The 19,749-nt window shown below is 39.4% G+C and overlaps 3 protein-coding genes across 9 annotated transcripts in view; 1 reads left to right on the plus strand and 2 right to left on the minus strand.

Moving 5' to 3' along the window:
- Positions 1 to 8,967, minus strand: part of gramd1a (GRAM domain containing 1A) — a 32,139-nt gene extending 23,172 nt beyond the window's left edge. Inside the window, exons 1-3 of one of the 3 annotated variants that reach the window (XM_063880297.1) lie at positions 8,352 to 8,967; positions 7,522 to 7,660; positions 3,730 to 4,779 (exon numbers count right to left, since the gene is read on the minus strand). In XM_063880297.1, the coding sequence (XP_063736367.1) occupies positions 3,730 to 4,190 (461 nt within the window). In that variant the 5' untranslated portion in view covers positions 4,191 to 4,779; positions 7,522 to 7,660; positions 8,352 to 8,967. Of the gene's footprint in view, positions 1 to 3,729; positions 4,780 to 5,973; positions 6,406 to 7,521; positions 7,661 to 8,351 lie in introns of those variants that run through there. The other 2 variants (XM_063880298.1, XM_063880299.1) reach the window with 2 other exon arrangements.
- On the plus strand, positions 3,744 to 14,791 carry si:ch211-225p5.8 (uncharacterized protein LOC555567 homolog). Of its 2 annotated transcripts, none has more exons than XM_063880309.1 (6): positions 3,744 to 3,900; positions 11,617 to 11,783; positions 12,538 to 12,772; positions 13,468 to 13,627; positions 13,856 to 13,903; positions 14,039 to 14,791. In XM_063880309.1, the coding sequence occupies exons 2-5, from the start codon at positions 11,655 to 11,657 to the stop codon at positions 13,893 to 13,895; spliced, it is 564 nt and encodes a 187-aa protein (XP_063736379.1). In that variant the 5' UTR covers positions 3,744 to 3,900; positions 11,617 to 11,654; the 3' UTR covers positions 13,896 to 13,903; positions 14,039 to 14,791. The 2 variants fall into 2 exon arrangements, with proteins under 2 accessions (XP_063736379.1, XP_063736378.1); XM_063880308.1 differs by lacking the exon at positions 3,744 to 3,900 and adding an exon at positions 10,021 to 10,818.
- On the minus strand, positions 9,488 to 18,881 carry dnajc28 (DnaJ (Hsp40) homolog, subfamily C, member 28). Of its 4 annotated transcripts, XM_063880304.1 has the most exons (5): positions 18,805 to 18,881; positions 16,875 to 17,987; positions 15,920 to 16,403; positions 14,850 to 15,000; positions 9,488 to 12,788 (listed from the first exon to the last, which is right to left on the minus strand). In XM_063880304.1, exons 2-3 carry the CDS (start codon positions 17,964 to 17,966, stop codon positions 16,029 to 16,031), a joined length of 1,467 nt encoding a protein of 488 aa, XP_063736374.1. In that variant the 5' UTR covers positions 17,967 to 17,987; positions 18,805 to 18,881; the 3' UTR covers positions 9,488 to 12,788; positions 14,850 to 15,000; positions 15,920 to 16,028. The 4 variants fall into 4 exon arrangements, with proteins under 4 accessions (XP_063736374.1, XP_063736371.1, XP_063736372.1 ...); XM_063880301.1 differs by lacking the exon at positions 9,488 to 12,788 and having other exon boundaries at positions 14,604 to 15,000; XM_063880302.1 differs by lacking the exon at positions 9,488 to 12,788 and having other exon boundaries at positions 14,604 to 15,003.
- Between the last annotated feature and the right edge of the window lie 868 nt (positions 18,882 to 19,749).

Raw genomic sequence — 19,749 nt, forward strand, 5'->3', positions numbered from 1 at the left:
CCCTGTGTAATCTGTTTTTCTGCAGCCACCAACTGCCCATAATAATGCCAGAGTTTCATGGGCTTGGTGGACATTGAGGAAGGAGCAAGAAAATAAAGTGGGTGTACATGATGTGAAGGTGCTGATCTTTAGACTTTCCCTTTACGCCTAGTGAAAACCTAATATTTCAGAGTAAGACGACTTCTGTGGACTTCTCTGAGGGCACAGATCGATGTCTTATTGGGAGACTGTAGCTTCTGTCATACACAAGGGAGCAACATTCAAAGACACTGGGGTAAACACTGTCCATATCATACAACAAAATAATGAATATGACTAAACTGATTATGAGAAACAGGATTCAAAAAGCAAACATAAGGAGCTGGATGTGAGATAATCACCAGCAAAAATGAAGGAAACATCAGGATACTGTCAAAGGTGGATGAATAATCTTACAACTGGCATCCTCAAAGTCCAGACCGAACCATAACTGTCTCTGGACTCTGAAAATGATATGTATTATCTGTATTACCTGACATCGCCACAACGCAACTAGTCAAAATTCTCCGCTATGTCCACTGCAAACAGCGCTCTTCATGTCCAACTGTTCCACTGTCTGTGTCAACGCTTTTGGTCCAATCACATGGGATGAAATCATCATATCAAGCTGCAAGCAGGATCCTTGTTACATCTATGTCGCAACGAGAAAAGGCAACGAAAAGGTGAGTCCTCACTCAGAGTGGCTTGGGTGTTGGCTAAACACAAGAAGCCACTCTCTGAAATAATAAAAGAATGCATGACTGAAAAGATGGAGACCATGTTTGAAGGCAAACAAAAAGAGGTAATGACAGCTAAAATCAAGCAAATCCCCCTCTCAGATTCCACAGCAACCAGTAGAACAAAAATACTGGCTGGTGATTTGAAGTTTGAATGACTGTAATAAACGGACCTTTGTCTTATTGAGCATTTTCTTTGTGGACCTTTAAGATTTGTATTTGAGTACCCCTGCTCTACAATAAACACTGTATTTACGTGAATCAGAAAAAGTCCCAAAACGGCAGTGAACCCAGTGTGGCAGAAAAAAAAAAGAGAGGTCAAAATCACAATCGATCACAATCAGTCAGCAGGTCACTGTGTTGTTGATCCGCCAGTACTACAAATCCTTTGCAAAAGTGTCACTTAGAATTTGTCTCTGTTTTGTACATTCAGACAGCTAAGTCATGTAAAGTTTTGCAATAAAAATCTCTACTTTAAACGTGACCTTTGAGCTGATTGATAAACGTGTATGTGAAAGTGTGCAATGCTGTGTCTAGGAATGGAAGACATTTTCTTTGGAATAAATCATCAGTCATAATAGGACATTTGTATTTGTTAATCTTATGCTGATAACATTTAAGGCTATACATTTCTGGTGGATGATGGGAAAAATATATCCTAGGGTTATTCTTATAACAATATTTATAACCAATACATTATCATCCCGAATTCAAAGCAAAATCGCTTTCAAAACTTAACAAGTTTTGATGCAACAAGTGTTGGTTTGCACTTTTAAAGAAGAAGAAGCTTTCCTGCCCCTGTCTGCACTAAATACAGGTTATGAATCAGGAAATGATTTGTTATGTATAATCAGTATTTGCCATGAGCAGCAACTAACTATCAGTTAACTTAGCTGAATAAAATCCATATCACGCACCCCTTGTTGTGTCATCAACAACATCATTATCAGTATGGCCGAGTCCATTGAAAGCAAGGCATACCCTGCACTCTTCATACTGTACTGGACTTTAGACTGTTAACTGACTACAGGCATATCAGTCTACATATTTGTAAAGCTAAACATCGGTTAAGTTATTATTATGACAATGTCACAACATGTTTACATCAAAATAGTGACACAAATGTATTTTTTATAAAAGGTGTAAATATATTTCCCCTAATTTTAAGCAATCTGAGGCTTCTGTTTTAAGGAATGAGCTGCAAACACATAAAATAAATGTATAATTAATTAAATTCATATTTTACTTACATTTCATTGATTTGGCTAACTTATAACTTAACCTATAAGGCATAATACCTATCCTCTAGTGTGTGGCCCCCAGTGAGAAAAGTTTGGACACCCCTGCTCTAAGAGGTGGAGTCAGAAACTCTAATCAAATCTGCAAATGCAAATATCTCCTCACTGGCTGCAGGCCGTCTGTTCTGTGTGTGTGCTGGTGTTTATTAACAGCCCTGTACATGAGAAACAAACAAGGTGGCTCGGACAGTGCCACACAAAACTATTCCAGCCAATAAGCAACAGGGGGCGTTCGTGCACGTGCACAGGACAGATAACAGGCCATGGATGTATAACAATGACAGTGGGAGGGAGATGGGTGGTAAATCTGGAGATGGGTATTTGTTTTTGGTGTTCAGAACTCTTCCTCCAGGATTGCTGACTTCCTCTTTAAAGCATAGGAGTCCATATAAAGAATTCTTATGAATAACAACACACTGAAATGATGAAATTAAAGTGTGAATATTGCTCTGAAGCATTTAAAACAAACATTTTGTGTCAAAATGCCATGTCTTAAGATCCAGAGATGTTCCAGCCTAAATATTCTCCAGACTAATTGTTTGGTACATACCTTCAAAAAGAAATCCTCCAATTTCTACCTTTCAGCCGACAACTGTAAAACCAGGAATCTCTAACCTAAGATCCATGTTACTGTTTCATAAGCAAGGGAATGACTGAGGTTTAAACCACGTTTGGTAAATCCTAACATGCCTTTTCTGAATAACACCCCTGCAAAACATTGGAAATGTGAATATAAACTTTCATTAGTATCCAGCAGCTGCAGAACAAGATAACTGGGTCAATAAAATGATGTGTAAATGAAGAGGACAAGGGCACAGCTTTTCATGTGGAGCACCAGAGAGAATCACCCTCTTCTTGCCCTCTGCAGAGGTGCCCACAAGCTCCTCTGATTGGACTCACATGACATCATCAGACAGAGAGCCCGCTGCTATTGGCTAAAAGTGATGTCATGCTTCAGAGGAAGGATACATGGCGCATGAACTCCGCCTCTAGCTTCTTGTGACTGACCCAGCTCTGTGGTCTCACTTTCTTTGTTTACACTTTACATAACCTTGCTGTTTTGCTTATTTCTAAAGAGGCAGTCTTTCTTTAAACCTGATATTATATTCTTTTAAATGACCAATCAGTTGCAGGGCATATGATGTTTGTGTGTTTTCCTAAAACAGGGTAGCAAGAGCATTTGTTGTTCATCTCTAAAATCAACCATCTGATCTTTGGCCTGCATTTTGTCTGACGTCACGGCGTATCAAGAATGAACTTAGTCAGGATTTTAACCGTTTAATCTGTCCTCACTAGTTTCATCCACTACATAATTAACTCCGTCCTGTTCCAAAACAGTTGACCTTGTGTAGCATTAAATCAGTCAAATGTAAAGCTTTTTATTCCCCACCAACATGCACAAATGAGAGGCTACTCACTCCAATCAGTCACTGCAGCCAAATCTGGCCTCAGATAGCCTGAATGCAAATTAGCTGAGGTTTTACAGCGCTACAAGCGTAGAATAACCATGAGTCAGTCAAACGTAGTGCTGAACCTTATGTGGTGATGATGTTGTAAGATAAGTGGGCCCATCCTTAAAGAGAAGCATCAACTGAATGAATGAAGGGAAAAAACATTTTAGTTTGTGCCTCACGAGGGAGGGGGCTGGTTATTTGAGATGAATCCAGCACACTAACCTGCAGCTCTCCAAGTCAGATTCTCTAGTGAGCAGGCTCCTGAACGACCAACGGGAGCGTCGGCTGGGAGAGGGACTACGAGACCAGGAGCGAGACGGTGGCAGGAGGAGGTCCTGTGAAGGGATATCCTGACCTTGCTCTTCATCTCCCATCTGAGTGGCCACAGAGGAGGTAGGCGAGGGACTTCTATGTGGAATGTTGCCCTTCTCCACTGGCTCCTTTATAATAATTAGCTTTTTACCCCATTGTCGCTTAGTAGTGCTGCTTTGCTCTTCCTCATTTCGCTTCTTGGTCCGTGTCCTGCTGCGGTGGGATCGACCGTATCGGCTAGAACGGGACTGTCTGGGGCTGGGCGAGCGAGACCAGGATTCTGTATCTGAGGATGGTGGCAGGACAGTCAGTGTTGGGACGGGAATGGGCTGAGCCAGAGTAATGCCTTCTAGTCCAACAGGAGAAGACATACTCGTCTTATTTGTCTGTTTCGATCAAGAGAAGGGAACCAACAAGGGCTTGTTGCATCTTTATAGTTGAGACTCACCCATAACGGGCCAAGATGGTCTAGTCACGCTTGCATTTGATATATTTTTAAAACCGGATGGGTTGAAACATCAAACAATCCTTCTGGGGAATTTGACTCATATTATTAGATAACATTAACCATCAGTTAAGATTATCAAGTATTTTCTGCATATCCGCTTCAAGTTAAAAAAGTGTTACACACAGTGTTTCTTCACACTGAAAAGTAGATGAAACAGGAAGCTGGGAGGAAGTCTGGCGAAAAGTTTGACAGGCTTTTGTGTTCTTTAGGCAATTTATTCCAGGTTCCAGATTGTCCAGTGTATGCGTTTGTAAGGAGTGACTAAATGCTTTATTATCGCTTTTCGGTTTTCTGCATTTCTTGCAATGTCCGGCGTCCCTTTCTTTCTTCAGTAATCGTTTGCTCTTCTCCCTTGTTTGGTAGACTTCCAGCTTGCATGTTGCATAATCAGGCTCATCTTAGCAAGAGTTGAAGTCTCAGACAAAGACAGATATGTGCCTGGAAGTAGCTTCCTGAGAAGTGACAAGAGCAGAAACTTTGCATTGAAAAGGCTGGCCTACATCTGACTGCCACTTTTCTAAAATCGGATTAAAAAAATATATAAAATCATGTAAGTTTGCACTAATACAGATGAGTGCGAGAATTAATCTATTTTTGTCTTGTCTTTGATACTGTGTGCTCTGCCAGTTCTGGGAATATGAGGTATCATATGATGATGAAGATGACGATGATGATGTATTAGCAATGTTATACTTTCCCTTCAGTGGGAAGATCGATAGGATTCATTTAAAGTGGGCTAGTTTATGTTACTTTAGCTGAATATTTCAACAGTTTCTACCTTCAAGTAACTCAGAAATAGATACATCTGGGAGAGCATGGGACTGACTGACACCTGTCACTGTGGATGTATCACAAGTGGAGAATGGCAGATATCAAGAGCTTTTAACCACCATGTGTTGCAAAGGAAAGCTTTATGCCATTGAACTGATACAGATCAGTACAGGTTCTCTATCTGAAATCCCTAAGCAAAGAATCTCATAAAGCAGATGCCATACTCTGTAGCACTGTACCTAGACAGCAACTTTAAAAAACAAACAAATAGTTTATACTGCCAATAACAAAGTCAGATTGCAACTATAGGCTATCAAGGTCACAACAACATTAAAACATACTGCAGCCTCCAACAGGGACATATTGTGTGTGGGTCACTCCATTGTCTGCCTTCAAAGCAGATACTTTCAAAGACCCAAGCACGTCTGACAGTATTTTCTGTGATCTGTTTGAACAAGACCAATCTTGGAACAGACTTGTTTGTCCTGAGTAATCCACCATAATCCCTGTATAGCTTTCACTCCCTGATCCACAAAAACCAGATTTTTTTTCCATATGAAACATAGGCCACGTCAAGCCGCGAAATCACACAACATCACACACGGAAAACAGCTATTTTAGACGCAACACAAACAAACAAATAGTTCCGGCAATGTGATCGTAGACTCATTGAGTGTGACACAAGTTCCGAGGAACAGCTGCTCCTGCGAATTCAAACCAGTACTCAGTGTGTTGTACTGAACGGTGTTGTTGAAACACCGCCAACCACTGATATCTCCTGACATGATATTGAGACCCAAGTACAGAGGTCTTGCAGACACAAACTCAGGTTCGATATAATAAACTTTGCAGCGTTGGAAAGTTGGATATCCTACCTCCCATTGGATGAAATTCCTCCGTTTCTGTTGTCTTGCTCGGCCTCGAAAACAAGCCGAGCGACGGTGCGCGAAGTAATGTTAAAATCCACTTTTTCGCAGGAACACATCAACATACTTAGGTACGTGAAGAAGCATTTGCCGGCAGCAGCTAGCAGTTAGCCATACGCCAGCTTACGCTAAACGCAGCCAAATTTAGCTAACGTTTCCCCCGAGCTCTCGAGGCCGATAGCTCACAAAAAGATGACTATCTGCCTAGCAGTCTTTAACTTCCAGCAGATAAAGTACTACGCCGACGTCTTCCATTATCACTTTAAAAATACTCTGGTTTAAAACAATAATATGGATTATGAAGCTAACAACAACAGTTAGCTTAGCAGTAGGAGCGACAAACTTGGTTTTAAAGTAACAGACAATAGCTTTTTTGTCGAAAAGTGAAACGCAACGCCAGTCAGTCGACTACTTTACTTAGGACGTGGGGGGATACAAGGAGTCTTATTAAGAGAACAAAATATTTTTGCTTCATCGGTTTAATTCAAAAGAATTCACTAAACTTGTTCAATACCTGTATTACACAAATTGTAAAAATATATATAATGAATACGTTATTAAATGTTCAAAATCACCAGAAAGACGAGACTAACACCCCTCCGGCAAACTTTATGGTACAGCCCGGGGAAAATAACTGTTCAGAGGATGTGGCGTGAGAAGAAGACCAGTGTTTACATCACAACACCAACCATTGATAAAGCAACGTTCTCTCCCTCAACAAATATACTCTTATAATAATTATAATTTCAAACAAATTGACAACATTCCATGCAGGCAATGTGCCTTTTACAACTAGGAGGTTTGATTAATACGGAGAAACAAACAAAGCAGTCCTATACAATTTCACAGGTCTGGTTTTTGAGACACATCTCAGTACACCATGCGCAACAAGTACATGCTAATCCACAGATCTAATATAATTTCAGAGTTAAATTGAAGGGAACTGTTATTTTTGCCAAAATGAATAGAAACATTGCGACCTCTAGTGTCTAACACTGTGTTGTGCAGTCATTAGGTGTAACCTGATAACTAATCATTTACCTCCCTACATTTCTTTAAACTGTATTATGCATAAATTGAATTCTACAATAATATAATTTTTAATCAGTACAAAAATAAGGGCATAGTGCACATGGCATATAGACAGACAGACAGACAGACAGACAGACAGACAGACAGACAGACAGACAGACAGACAGACAGACAGACAGACAGACAGACAGACAGACAGACAGACAGACAGACACACACACACACACACACACACACACACACACACACACACACACACACACACACACACACACACACACACACACACACACACACACACACACACACACACACACACACACACACACATACATACATACATACATACATACATACATACATACATACATACATACATACATACATACATACATACATACATACATTAATGATTCCATTAAATTGTTTAGTTACAGTAGCAGCAGCATAGCATATTTATCTCACCCCTCGCCTCCTGCCGCTGCATCGTTTCATATGGTGTCCTGCAGTATTGTTTGTAGGATGCAGCCTGTAGGACATTGGATATCCCCTCCTCCAGGCCACTTACAGAAACACAGCCGATGACAAGTCACCTTGACTGTAGCTGGAAACAAAAGAACAAACAATGATTTGATGCATTTGGAGATTTAAACAGACACACATTTTATTACATTATACAGAGAACATTCAAGATTAATTGTGGACATAAAGAATTTTCTTTCCAATTATTAAAAAAGAAATTGTCTGACTGGTAAAAAATGTTTCATTTTGTTCAATCAACAATCGACAACCTAAAGATATACTGTATACTATCACTAAAGACAAAAAATGCAACAATTCATCATAAGTAAAAACACATTTTTGGTATTTTTTTCTCATTAGGTGATAAAGATGATTGCAGCTTCAATTTATATTGATTGGTTCATTGTTTAACTGACTAATCATATTAGATATTTTCAATTTCAAACAATCCCAACCTTAAAGTTATGCACATGGAAGTGTAACTTCAACTTTAACTCAGTTGTAATGCCCACACCCCATCATCAGCTATACCTACTTTGCATATTTCAGTGTTATTTCCATAATGTTCAGCATTCATGCCAGACATAAAGATATACACAGTATTATAGAAATCCTTATACTCTAAACTTTAAAAGCTTTAGAACAGATGTAAAACCGTTATTGAAATAAAGACTGAATAATCATTTCACATATTTTCTAAAAGTTAAATGCTGTATTTATCAACACATATGCTGAGACATTTTCATCTTTTGTTGTCATTTATTTGCCTTTACCTGCTTTTTAGTTTTGATTTTCAGCCAGCAGTTTTCTCTCTATCCTTTCAAATCGATAGCAGAGCATCACAATGACTTGGCAGTTTTAAATGATCTTTAGATTTTCCAGGCATCCTCTGTCATCTCACTCCCTGACTGTCTCCAGCATTCGTAACTTCACGGCTCCATTTCAAAACAGAGGATCAACGTCTGTGCTGCATAGCCAAGCAGGGAAGAAACTGCTCTAGGACAGGGGAGTTGTGTTGCTGAGCACCTCAGGCTGCTGAATCGGGGGACTGGAAACTCGATCTGTGCTAAAAATAAAAAAAAACACCACCAGCATAGCGAGAAAGGAGGTGTGTCACTCACCGTGTATGCGTGTGTAGAGGGTCAAAAAGGTACAGAGAAGCCTCCATATACACAACCCTCACAAACAGGTTTTATCATATGTCAACATTTCCTAGAATGTCCACCCCCCCTCATCCAAGGTCTTAGTATCAATCCTCTCTTGGTTACATTTGTGATTTCCAAGATGGCTCAGGCAATTTTAATTGTCATTATCATTCACAAGCTACCAAAAGGTTAAAAGAGGTGAGGACCCTTATCAAGCACTTCACTGTGTCCTCTGGTCACATCACATGACAATCTCCCTGACCTCCACTGCAGCCAAAATACACAAACACACACAGGCACAAACACAAACACACACAGGCACACACACACACACACACACACACACACACACACACACACACACACACACACACACACACACACACACACACACACACACACACACACACACACACACACACACACACACACACACACACACACACACACACACACACACACACACACAGCCTGGCTGCCAGAAAAATAGCTTATAACCGTTATTTAAAAGAATGTTTGTACAGCCTTAGAGTCGGACATGTTAAACACATGACAAGGCATTCCTTTTAATGAGAAAACAAACTCATCACCTTCATCACGTTAACACGCTGATTGCATAGACCATGTGAATCTCTGTCAACATGCAAGGCCTTTAGTCAATGTCTGTTTTGTCAGCCTTGACTTCAGTGGCCTTGTTTTTCTGGCATTGACTGACTGTCAGACCCTATGAAGGCAGATACAAAAACTGAGCTTTGTGAAGCTTTTTCTTCTGGTTGAAGTAACTCAACCAGAGGGAATGAAATCAGTGGGGAATTAGTTGTTTGACAAAGTTAATGACTACAGTTTGCATCATCGCCCTTGGAGGGAAATCATACTAGTACATATGATGTATGATTCACCAAACAAGACTGTTAAAGAAGAAATAACAAAGACATGAAATCATCAGTTACTGCAATAACTGCAATAACAATGGCACCCCAGATACAGTACAATAAAAATAAGTGTTCCAATAAAAGTAGGTTTTAAGAGGAGAATAGAAAGAACACAATGACTAATAGAGACAGATAGAGGGAGATAGACAGATGTAACATAAGGTGTGCTTTTAATAACCCAACATTAAAAAAATGCTTTAGCAAAAGCTTCTCTGCTGAAGTGTCCATGAGCAAAGAACTGAATCCCTGAAGCCGATCATGACCTCTGACCTGTGAGGGAAAGAAAAAACTAAAGCCTCATATTTCATTTAAAGGTAGGTTTGTATATTATATTGTGTATTATAGCTAGCCCTTTAAGCCCCACGTGGCTGTTTACCCTGCTTCGAGCGTGTGTTTCTCTGACAGAATTCGTTAAACAAAACATGTCAGGGAGGATTTTGCATGCCCGACTTGCTTCTTATTTATTTTTTTATTAAAGAATGAATATAGACGGCAATACATAGAACAGAAGGAATATCTTTCCCCACAGATAGTATACAGGTCAGCAGAAGTAATAACCAAAGCATGTATGACTTTTATAAGCTCTTTACTAATAATTAAACTTTTAATAATAAAACACCTTTATATAAAACCTTTAAGAGGATGGACACTTCTCCTGTTTGAGAGAACTTTGTTTGTCTATCTAATCAGAAGAAACTTGTCTGGAGTCTGGTTTATAGACGGCCATGCTGAAGTTATGGAATAAGTCTCTTCATCTCAGGTTTCCTGCTGGTGTTCAACACTCACAACGTCCAACGGTCCTGCATTCACACGCTCTTAATATAGCTTGCCTAAAGTCATACGAGACTGCAGTTGAGACTTAAAACTAGTCTGAAGACACGGGGACTCTTTTTGTAAACATTTTTGTACTGAGGCATTCCTTAAAATTTGGCGTTTGTAGTTGTTGAGCTATTGGACTGACTCTCTGGATTAAATGGTGAACTGGTTTGCCATGAAGAACATGGAATTACTCAGGGATCAAGAAGCATTATGACAGTGATGTAATGTGAATCGCCACAGATATTTATCCGCAAGGAAAGTTCAATATTTTATCAAACAGCTTTAAGTTGTTCCTGCAGAAATGATATGCCACTTGACTCTTCTCGTTGTCTTCAATCTTTTCGGTAAGTACAAAATTATTTATGTTGCTGGGTGAAGTTGCATGTGTTAAAGGGAAATCCGGGGTCATGCAGAGCTTTCTCAAAAAATACAATCCTCAATAAAAGTGGCCAAATTGAAACCACTGTAATAGAGGACATCATACTGTGATATTTGCAATGTTATCAATGGTAGTTTATTAACAACCATGATTTGCTCGATCTCTACCATGTCCTTTAATTCCATTTACAGGTGTTTCAAGAAACTCTGAGTCAATCAGCTTCAGCTATAGGCGACAATTTGTATCAGAGAAAATGTCAAGCTGTTTTTATGAGACTTATCTTATTTTTGTGGCTGATAAATCATCTATTAAACAAGTTCATTTATACAATTAAAATAAATGTAATGTTTTAGTTAAGTGGCTGTGTTTATTTTATATTGTGTCTTTTTTGTCTTGTGTTAAAATCTTTGCTTTGATTTTAAAAGATTCCACACAAATAAACTTGCCTTTTCTCATAAGACTAAACAAACAAAAACACCATCAGACTTACATTATGTTAAAAAACAAATATGGATTGAAGCATTAGTTAATATACATATATGTATGTAGACGAGTCAAAGTGCTTGATTACTCAGGTACTGATTAAAAAAATACAAATAAAGTTCCTCATAACAATTTTCCTATTAATTCAGAAAAAGTCTAAAAGATAAATAAGAAGTAAGCACTTCTTGTACGCTTGCATGCTCTACCTCTCTTACCTATTCCCATCACTTTTCCCTTTTTGTTATTTTAAATCCTTCTTTGTCTTCATCTCCCTCTTTAGTGTCTCAGTGCCAAGGCGGCTGTGCGGAGGTGGACTCCATGACTGAAGCCGTGTCAGGAGAAGGATTCCTGCTGGGCTGCATCTCCTGTAAAAAGAGAGAGGAGGTGTCTGCCCGAGCCACTGTGGACTGGCACTTCAAACCGCAGGGAGTGGAGGATTTCAGGCCTGTGAGTTCACAACAGCCTTTAAAAGGGATCACATAAAGCTGGCTAAGGTTTGTTGAGAGGGGCAACTGTAAAACTGACCCATAAAGTACTTAACGTTAACTTTATGTATTTTATACTACTGTAAACTTGACTTTATAAAGTCATTCGGCTTTTGTTCTACTCTATATTCTTATCTTCAACAAAGTTATTACCTTCACATGAGTATAATATGTGTAGTATTTCTGCTTCTCTAACAGGAAGTGCTAAACTTTCCATCATTTGAAACTACTAAGGAGAAAAAAGTAGATCAAAGTTCAAAGGGCTTTATTGTCGCAGCTAAAGTGTAGATATGACAAAGTCCTCCAATAATGCAACATAAACATATATCACAAAAAACAAATTCAAAAAAACTATAAAAGTAGTGCAAGAAGAATCAGAGAGTAGAAAGAAAAATACTGCAAGACTAATGAGCAAGTAATGCAGGAGAGGTGAATTATATGCAGGTCAAATGGAAGTGATGAACTACTGTAATGTGAATGTTGCACAGTGAAATAAAATACTGCTTATTGTAAGTTTAGCAGTGTTATGGCCGGTGGAATTAAACCGCCAGACAGCAGAACAGTGTGTTTCTGGGGTGATATGTGGGCCATATCACTAGAGAAACGTTATTGTAGTGTGTATACTTCAACACATCTAATTGAGGCTATCGCTGCTCTTGAATCTTTCCCGGGCTTACAAGAATATTGAAAACATTCCCATTGTTTTCTCTGTTCAGATTTTCCACTACGAATACCCCAGTGCCAACATCACGGATGAGGATTTCAGCAACCGTTTAGAGTGGCATGGGACAAAAAACAGTGACATACAAATAGGAGCCATTTACATTCATAACGTCACCTTCAACGAAGCGGGGACGTACCGCTGCACAATCCACCGCACCCTCTTCCTGCCCCTGTATAATGAGAACGTCATTGTGGAGAAGGAGGTGGAGCTCACTGTTGTGGCTGTAGGTAAGGTGGTGGCTTGCTGTCAGCAGTAGAGGAGGAATTCAGGTTATTCACTTTAGTAAAATATATAATAAAACAATGTCAAAATATTCAGCAACATGCAAGTAGGCTAAAAAGGATGTAGAAAAGTTGTGTTTTCATATGTAATAATTGTAGAGTTCGGGCCTTGAACAGTTCAAATGCAAATGTATTCTTTAAAGAAGCAACGATCCAGAATAACGTTTTTTGAGGGTTCAAGATCCAGATAAATTGGAAAAGAAAGTGGCATACTGTGTCAGGAGAATGTTTGGTTTCTAAAAGGTCGTCTGACACTTGGATTTTGGGAGAAAAATGAGTTGGTATCCACAGTTTGGATAAAAAAGTGGAGTGTGGGTGGGATTGAAAATGGATAAACAAAAAACGTTGACTCAAGTATGACTTAACAATCAAGTAAACACAATCCAAAACGTAGTTCAACACCAGGAACAGAACTGTGGCTAAAACAATGTAAGAAAGGTTTTACACTCAACTGTTATTGAGAGCCTAAAATATGGATAACTATACTATAACCTCCTGCAGGCCATTACAATAATCTAATTCTAAGGCTCTCTTGCACAGGCTTTACCTTTGCAGTTCCCCTGTTTTAAAGCAATTCTAGCTGACCTTTTACCTGCAGACACGCTTCCTCTATTATTCTACATGTTGTTTTTCTTTCCCAGCCAATCGGGAGCTGACATCGGTGATCTCAGAGATCCTGATGTACGTGCTGATCGTGGTTCTGCAGCTGTGGCTCATTGGGGTTCTGATCTACTGCTACAAGAAGATTTCAGAAGAGTACGAAGCTCGGGATGCCAATAAAGCTCTTAAGGCTCAGACAGCGTGAGTCATTAGTCTTTTAGTTGATGCCTTACCAAATTGATTGATTTTATTAAACAATATACTGGATCACACATTTTAATACAGTATAATATATAACTGTTTGACCAAATGGTGCCCTTTTTAAAATTGTCCTCATTTTGTATACGATGAGGTTTAGATAAATATAATAATAATATTATAATAATTTTCTGCCTTCTTTTCATCACATCTTTTCTTTTTAATTTCTAGGCTTGCAAAAGACAACTGTGATGGGGTGCAGCTAGAGTGACTTTAGCAGTGAGTTAGATTTATCCTACACCATTATACACATTGACTGGCTTGTGCAACATCTGATTTAGGAACATGTGGTCATATTACACCCATGAAAGCATGTCTTTCTCTTTAACTGTTTTTATTTTTTATATCCGTCAGGTAGAAGAGATCTTCTCTGCAAGATTGAAGCTTCTTACTGTAGCAGAAATGGCACAATAACTGTATAAGAAGTTGATTTGGAATGTTGGTTGGTGCCCAGTTGTCTATATGTACCCTGTATTATTAACTGTAAACTGAATCAGATGAAGGTTTGTAGAATTGTGAAAAAAGGCCCTTTTTCAAGGTTTGTGAAAACAAATTGCCTTAAATTTAGCGAATCAAAAAGCTGTTATTGTTTAACAATCTTTGAATAGTCAATGATGTACTTTAATCATACAAATTCCCAGAGCCCAAAATAATGTTTTAACACAGGAGTATTCAGCTGAAACAATGAGATGTAGAAATGCAGGAAACCTTGATAATACTCCTATTGTAGGACATAAAAAGTGTAACAGTCATCCAAACGGCCATTGATACATTTTCCATTCATGATCAAATGACTGACTGAGTGAAAGTAATTCAGGATTATTTAACACTTATAAACACCCCACTGATACTAGTTTATCTGCATGCCTCAGCTCTCATTTCTACAGGATCAATAGTGAAAACAGAAATGTGTGTAGATAAAATAAATAACTTTATATATGATCTTAAAGGCGCTGTGGAAAGTCTTTATATTTTTAGATAACCTTGACATCACTCATTGTTAAGCATAAGCAGGGTGTCAGGATGTCGGACTAAACTTATGTTTGTTTGTTTTTTTGCACGTTAAAGTTTGTAATTGAACTTGAATAAAATAGTTGTTTTTATAAATTGTTTTACTCTTTGTCTTTGTATCCCTTGACAAAGAAATGTAACATAATAACCTTACAATTTTTCACTGTTGAAGAATTTCACTACAAGAGTGAGTTAAAGGACGTTTAGAGGTGATTGTGTTGTAACACTATCTAGTCTGAGCTGCAGAATGTTCTCCGCTCTGAAAGCAGCTTTGTTCTCCTGCTGAAGCCTGGAACCTCCGACTCCTACTGGGAAATGTGACATTACAGATTAGATTAATAAATGAGACAATGCATCCATCCACAAACACTGATCACACAATGGGTTTAAAGCCTGAAGTGATGATGACAACAACTGTATCTCTTTGTAATTCTTAATATTGCTTTGTGTCACACAATCATTTTTCTCATTGAACACAAAGACAGTAAACCCACATGACATGTTACCAAGTCAACAATGCTGGAATGAGGTCGGATTTGAAGACAACATCCTAACTCAATTAATATGCTTGTCTATACATTGGTACATTTTAGTTTCATCAGTATGGAAGAGTGGTTTCAGTCAAGCTACACTACTGCCTCGCTATACTGAGCCTTTGACCTTGCCCTGTGACCTTCTCGTTTCATTAAAAGTGTTGACAAGTTGAACATGCAGCATATCTCTTCCCAGAAAAGCATGAGCATGAAGGAGGGCACATAATGACCAAGACAGGGGTAGATGTTGCTTCTATTCAAGGTGTAGAGCTGCTTCTAGTCCCGCTGGAGATTTGACTTGACTTGAAATGATCAATGTTTGCTGATGCCAATGAAAACGGAAACTAATTCTATTTTCTTGAAAGGTAGGCTTTCCTTTTTACTGCATGCAGCAGGAATGATGAAAAAACATCTAATTTGTGGGTAAGCATTTTTATATTAGTTCACTTTTAATCTCATGGCACCAAAATGAACTCCTAAACTTTGTTTATTCTGCATTTTCATTTCAGTTTGTTCGGTTACTCAACACAGAATACAATTCCAATGTGTTACTTTAGCAAGAAGACATACAAATGCATTTCTTAATACACATACATACATTCTGGATAACTGGGATTTGTTTTAAAATCACTCTAGGCTATTTTGTCACACTGGGTGTCACTAAATGATTACTGCAGAAAAGGGGTAATACCTGTGGGATGAATCTTAGTCTCCTCTCTTCCAGTTGCACTTCGCTAAGCATCCAGCAGAGGTCGGCCATGTCACACATCAACACTACGGAGCTGCAGTCGCTCCTGCTCTCATTCCTGCAGCACTGCCTCAACAGCACAGGCATACTGTATCCACAGGTACCTCAGAACTACACTACCCAGCAGGGTGTGCACCACGGGGCTGAAGCCGGAGTCAGGGCCAACACTCAGTCTCAGGGCATGCTGTATATCCTGCTGGTGGTTGGCATGTTCAGCTTCTTCACATTCGGCATCATGCTCAGCTACATTCGCTCCAAGAAGCTTGAGAGCTCCCAAGATCCGTACCACCAGTACATCGCCCAAGACTGGACCAAGGTGGTGACTCCGTCCAGGGCCGTCGCTCAGGCGCTGCACAGGGAAGCTGCAGGAAACGGAGCCAGCCGCAAGGAACCCATCGTCATCTGCAACCCTGCAGCAGCTGCCAGACTAGAATGAGACATTTAGCCATTTAAACACTTCCCACAGTCAAAAATCAAATACTCTGTAACACTTCATTTTTGATCACCTTTACTTTTAATGTCACATAGCGACCACAAATTACAGCGTTAGGTGTGTATTTTCAGATGAGTAAATTTCATACAATGTGCCTCATGTTCTTTATCATCATATGCAGTTCCTCCCATTTTACAGTCACATTACCATGGTGGCTCAATACTGCTTTACCAATAGCACCTGATGACAATCCAGCATATCTGGACAACAATAGAAGTGACACAGAAATACATGTGTGACAGCATTGTTTCTGACGCTGCATATACTGCAAGTGTAAATATTACCCTTACTGATTTTACAAGTTTTTTCTGCTTAGTTTGTTGATTCAGAGTTTCATTATTTTAGTCTGAGAAAGTTCCTCATCCACCACACCAGGCCTTGTTTTGTGTTTTGAGGCTGAGTTACCGCGTTGGATCTTTTTTTCTCTTCCTTCCACCTCACTCGCTCCTTTTCTCTCTCTCTCTGCTGGTCCAGTCGGTGTTGGGGTGCTCCTTTCACAGCTCGGTCAATCTCTCGCGATAAACTAAAGTGAACCATTTGCATGTTGAGCATTGGTACAATGAGGTTGTAATTGTCCACCATCTTATTAAGTTTCACTAAATCCCCCTCTTTGGATTCACACAGTCGCTCCCATTTGCTTTGCTCTTTAGGGGTCAAAGGGTCACCGAGCCTGGCTCTCTCCTCCAATAACCTATTTCGGATTTCGGCTATAGTCTCTCGGATTTCACGTTGTGTGACGATCCAGGCTGGCTGGTAACCATTGTCGATGAGGATGCGGTTGAGGTTGTGGGTCATAGGATCAGCGAAAGGATTGTACTCAAACTTATTGAGGGGCTTGCCAGCCCCACTTAAGTTCCTGAAGTCTCCTCGCGCCATGGACTCCTGGATCATGTCCTCGACAAGCCGCTCAACAGCCTGAGTGATCTTGATCTTTCGGCTCCGCTGACGTATGTCCCGTTCTATTAGCGCCCCCTCTGCAGCGGCTGCCCTTTCATGCTCCCTCTGCCGGTAGTTCAAAACCTGCTCGGATGCCCGGTCGACACGAATCTGTTGATACTGGCGCTCACGCTGGCTGGGCGTGCCTGATCCCACACCCTCATAGCTGAGGTAGTGTCTGTGGGGAAATGCTTTACCTCTTGAATTATCTTCATCCTCCACAAGCTTGCCTCCATCCGTGCGATTGGTCTTAGTCTGATGTGCCAGAACGGCACGGTAGGCCTCCTCAACTCGAGCAAAAAGCATCGCATCTGCAGTTGGAGCCCCAGAGTCTGGGTGATAGAGCTTGGCGAGGCGCAAGTAGGCCTCCTTCACCTGACCAGGAGTGCTTTGCCCCTCATCTGGCAGCTGTAGGATCCTGTAGCTCTTTAGCAGGCTTCCGCTCATCTTGTGCATTGAGCTGAGCTCTCTGAGCAGCAGGGACTGTCGAGACAAAACGAACAGAAAACGGCCATGGTAGAAGCCACTGCGGGAAACCAGGTGGTGGAAAATGCAACTCATTTCTAGAACACTCCTGTGGATCTGAAAATTTAAAAAAGTAATTAAAGACAACCAGTCATAAAAAGTTTGTTTATTTTTGAGTGAATTAGACTACCAGTAGTACAAATAAGCTTAAATAAAGACCACTACGAATCTGATAGTTGGGTTTACTTTTAGATTCAATCTTATTTGCTTTGATTTTGTGTTAACTGTGTTTTGATGTCCTCCATCTGCAAGAAGAATTGGGGGCAATAAATATATATTGATCAATTAAGTGTAGCTCAATGTTTGTCACATGTCATTATAATGAATATCCTTGTTTTTAGACACATTTAAATATTGGAAGTACATTTTGAAATTTTACCAAGCTACCCTTTTATAACCTTTATATCCTAATTAAATCTGGCCTCAAAGACGCTGCTGTATGTGTGAATATGATTCCATCCCTTTTCCATTTTTAGGTTGTTAACTTTCTTTTGAACTTATAAAACTTTCTGGACACAAATAGTCGAATAATTACACTGAGTTTTGCTATTAACTTTGTATACAAGATCACTCAGTTGTGTTGAAGTGTCATCATTAGAAATCCACAACAAGGCTGAAACTAACTTGAATGACACATATCACAGTAAATGCCTCACACATACATATCCACATTAATAACTGTTATGACAACAAAAATAAGGCTTAAGTTGAAGGTTGATTCACTGCTAGCTAGGAAACATTTTGACTTCAGGAATAATAAGAACAAATAGGATATGTTTCACGAATTTACGCTGAAAACTGAATAGACCAAGCCTTTGTAGGACATGAACGTTTTGGTGTATAATCTTTCAACCTTAGAGAAAGCCATGTTCACCTCAGTACGGCTCCTTGCTCCTTGTTGTTACATACTAGTCCTTCTTCTGCTGCTACATGATCGCATTGCACTTCTTCTACTGTTTCGTATCGCCCTCTGTCGTCCATTGGGTAACTTGGCAACAGCAGGGCACTACGGAAAACGGGAGGGGTCAAAAGAATCCAATTCCGTACACGCGGCAATACTAAAGAAAGGATTTAGAAAATATAGAGTGACAGTGACTCTAATAGCTCAGGTCGTATTCAAAACGGTTTTTTGTGTTTTTTTATTTGTATTAATTTAATAAATTAAGTCATGTGTTAGTTTTAACTTCCCTTCAAACTGTGTTAAGCACACATCTGAGTAGTTTTTTATTTTTCCATTTGCAGTGTAAACGTTATAATTGTATTGTCTTTTTAATCTGTGCACATTATACATTTTAAACATCTGTCCGACCAGGGAGAGGAATTTCTTAGTTAGGGATTTCTGTACACACAAACTGAAGGATTGACAATAAAGTTCACTTTTACTTCTTCCATGTGGGCCATGTGAGATATGGAGCTATATAAAAAACCGCAGATAGATTAGACAGAACAGAACAGACAGAACAGAACAGACAGAACAGAACAGACAGACAGACAGCGCGGTTTTACTGGAGTGTATTTTTTTTGTTGTTGCCATGCTGCAAATGTTCCATACAAAGACAGAAGTCAGCAGTACTATTCTTCCACATGTGAGAAGATTTTTAAAAACTAATAAAAAACAAAAGTATTCAATACATAAGAATTGTCCTACATCTTTGCGTTTTACCAAATTATCCTTGCTTCATAGCTATTGATTTTTGACTAAGTTTGACTAGAATTTTTTTTTGGACCATCTAACATTAAAAAGTCAGCCATTATTGTTGCAAACTGGTAAATGCAAAGGATCCAGTACATTGATAAGCCAAACGGACATATTTGTAGA

Source organism: Eleginops maclovinus, chromosome 3, assembly GCF_036324505.1.
Source record: "Eleginops maclovinus isolate JMC-PN-2008 ecotype Puerto Natales chromosome 3, JC_Emac_rtc_rv5, whole genome shotgun sequence".
Lineage (NCBI taxonomy): Eukaryota > Metazoa > Chordata > Actinopteri > Perciformes > Eleginopidae > Eleginops > Eleginops maclovinus.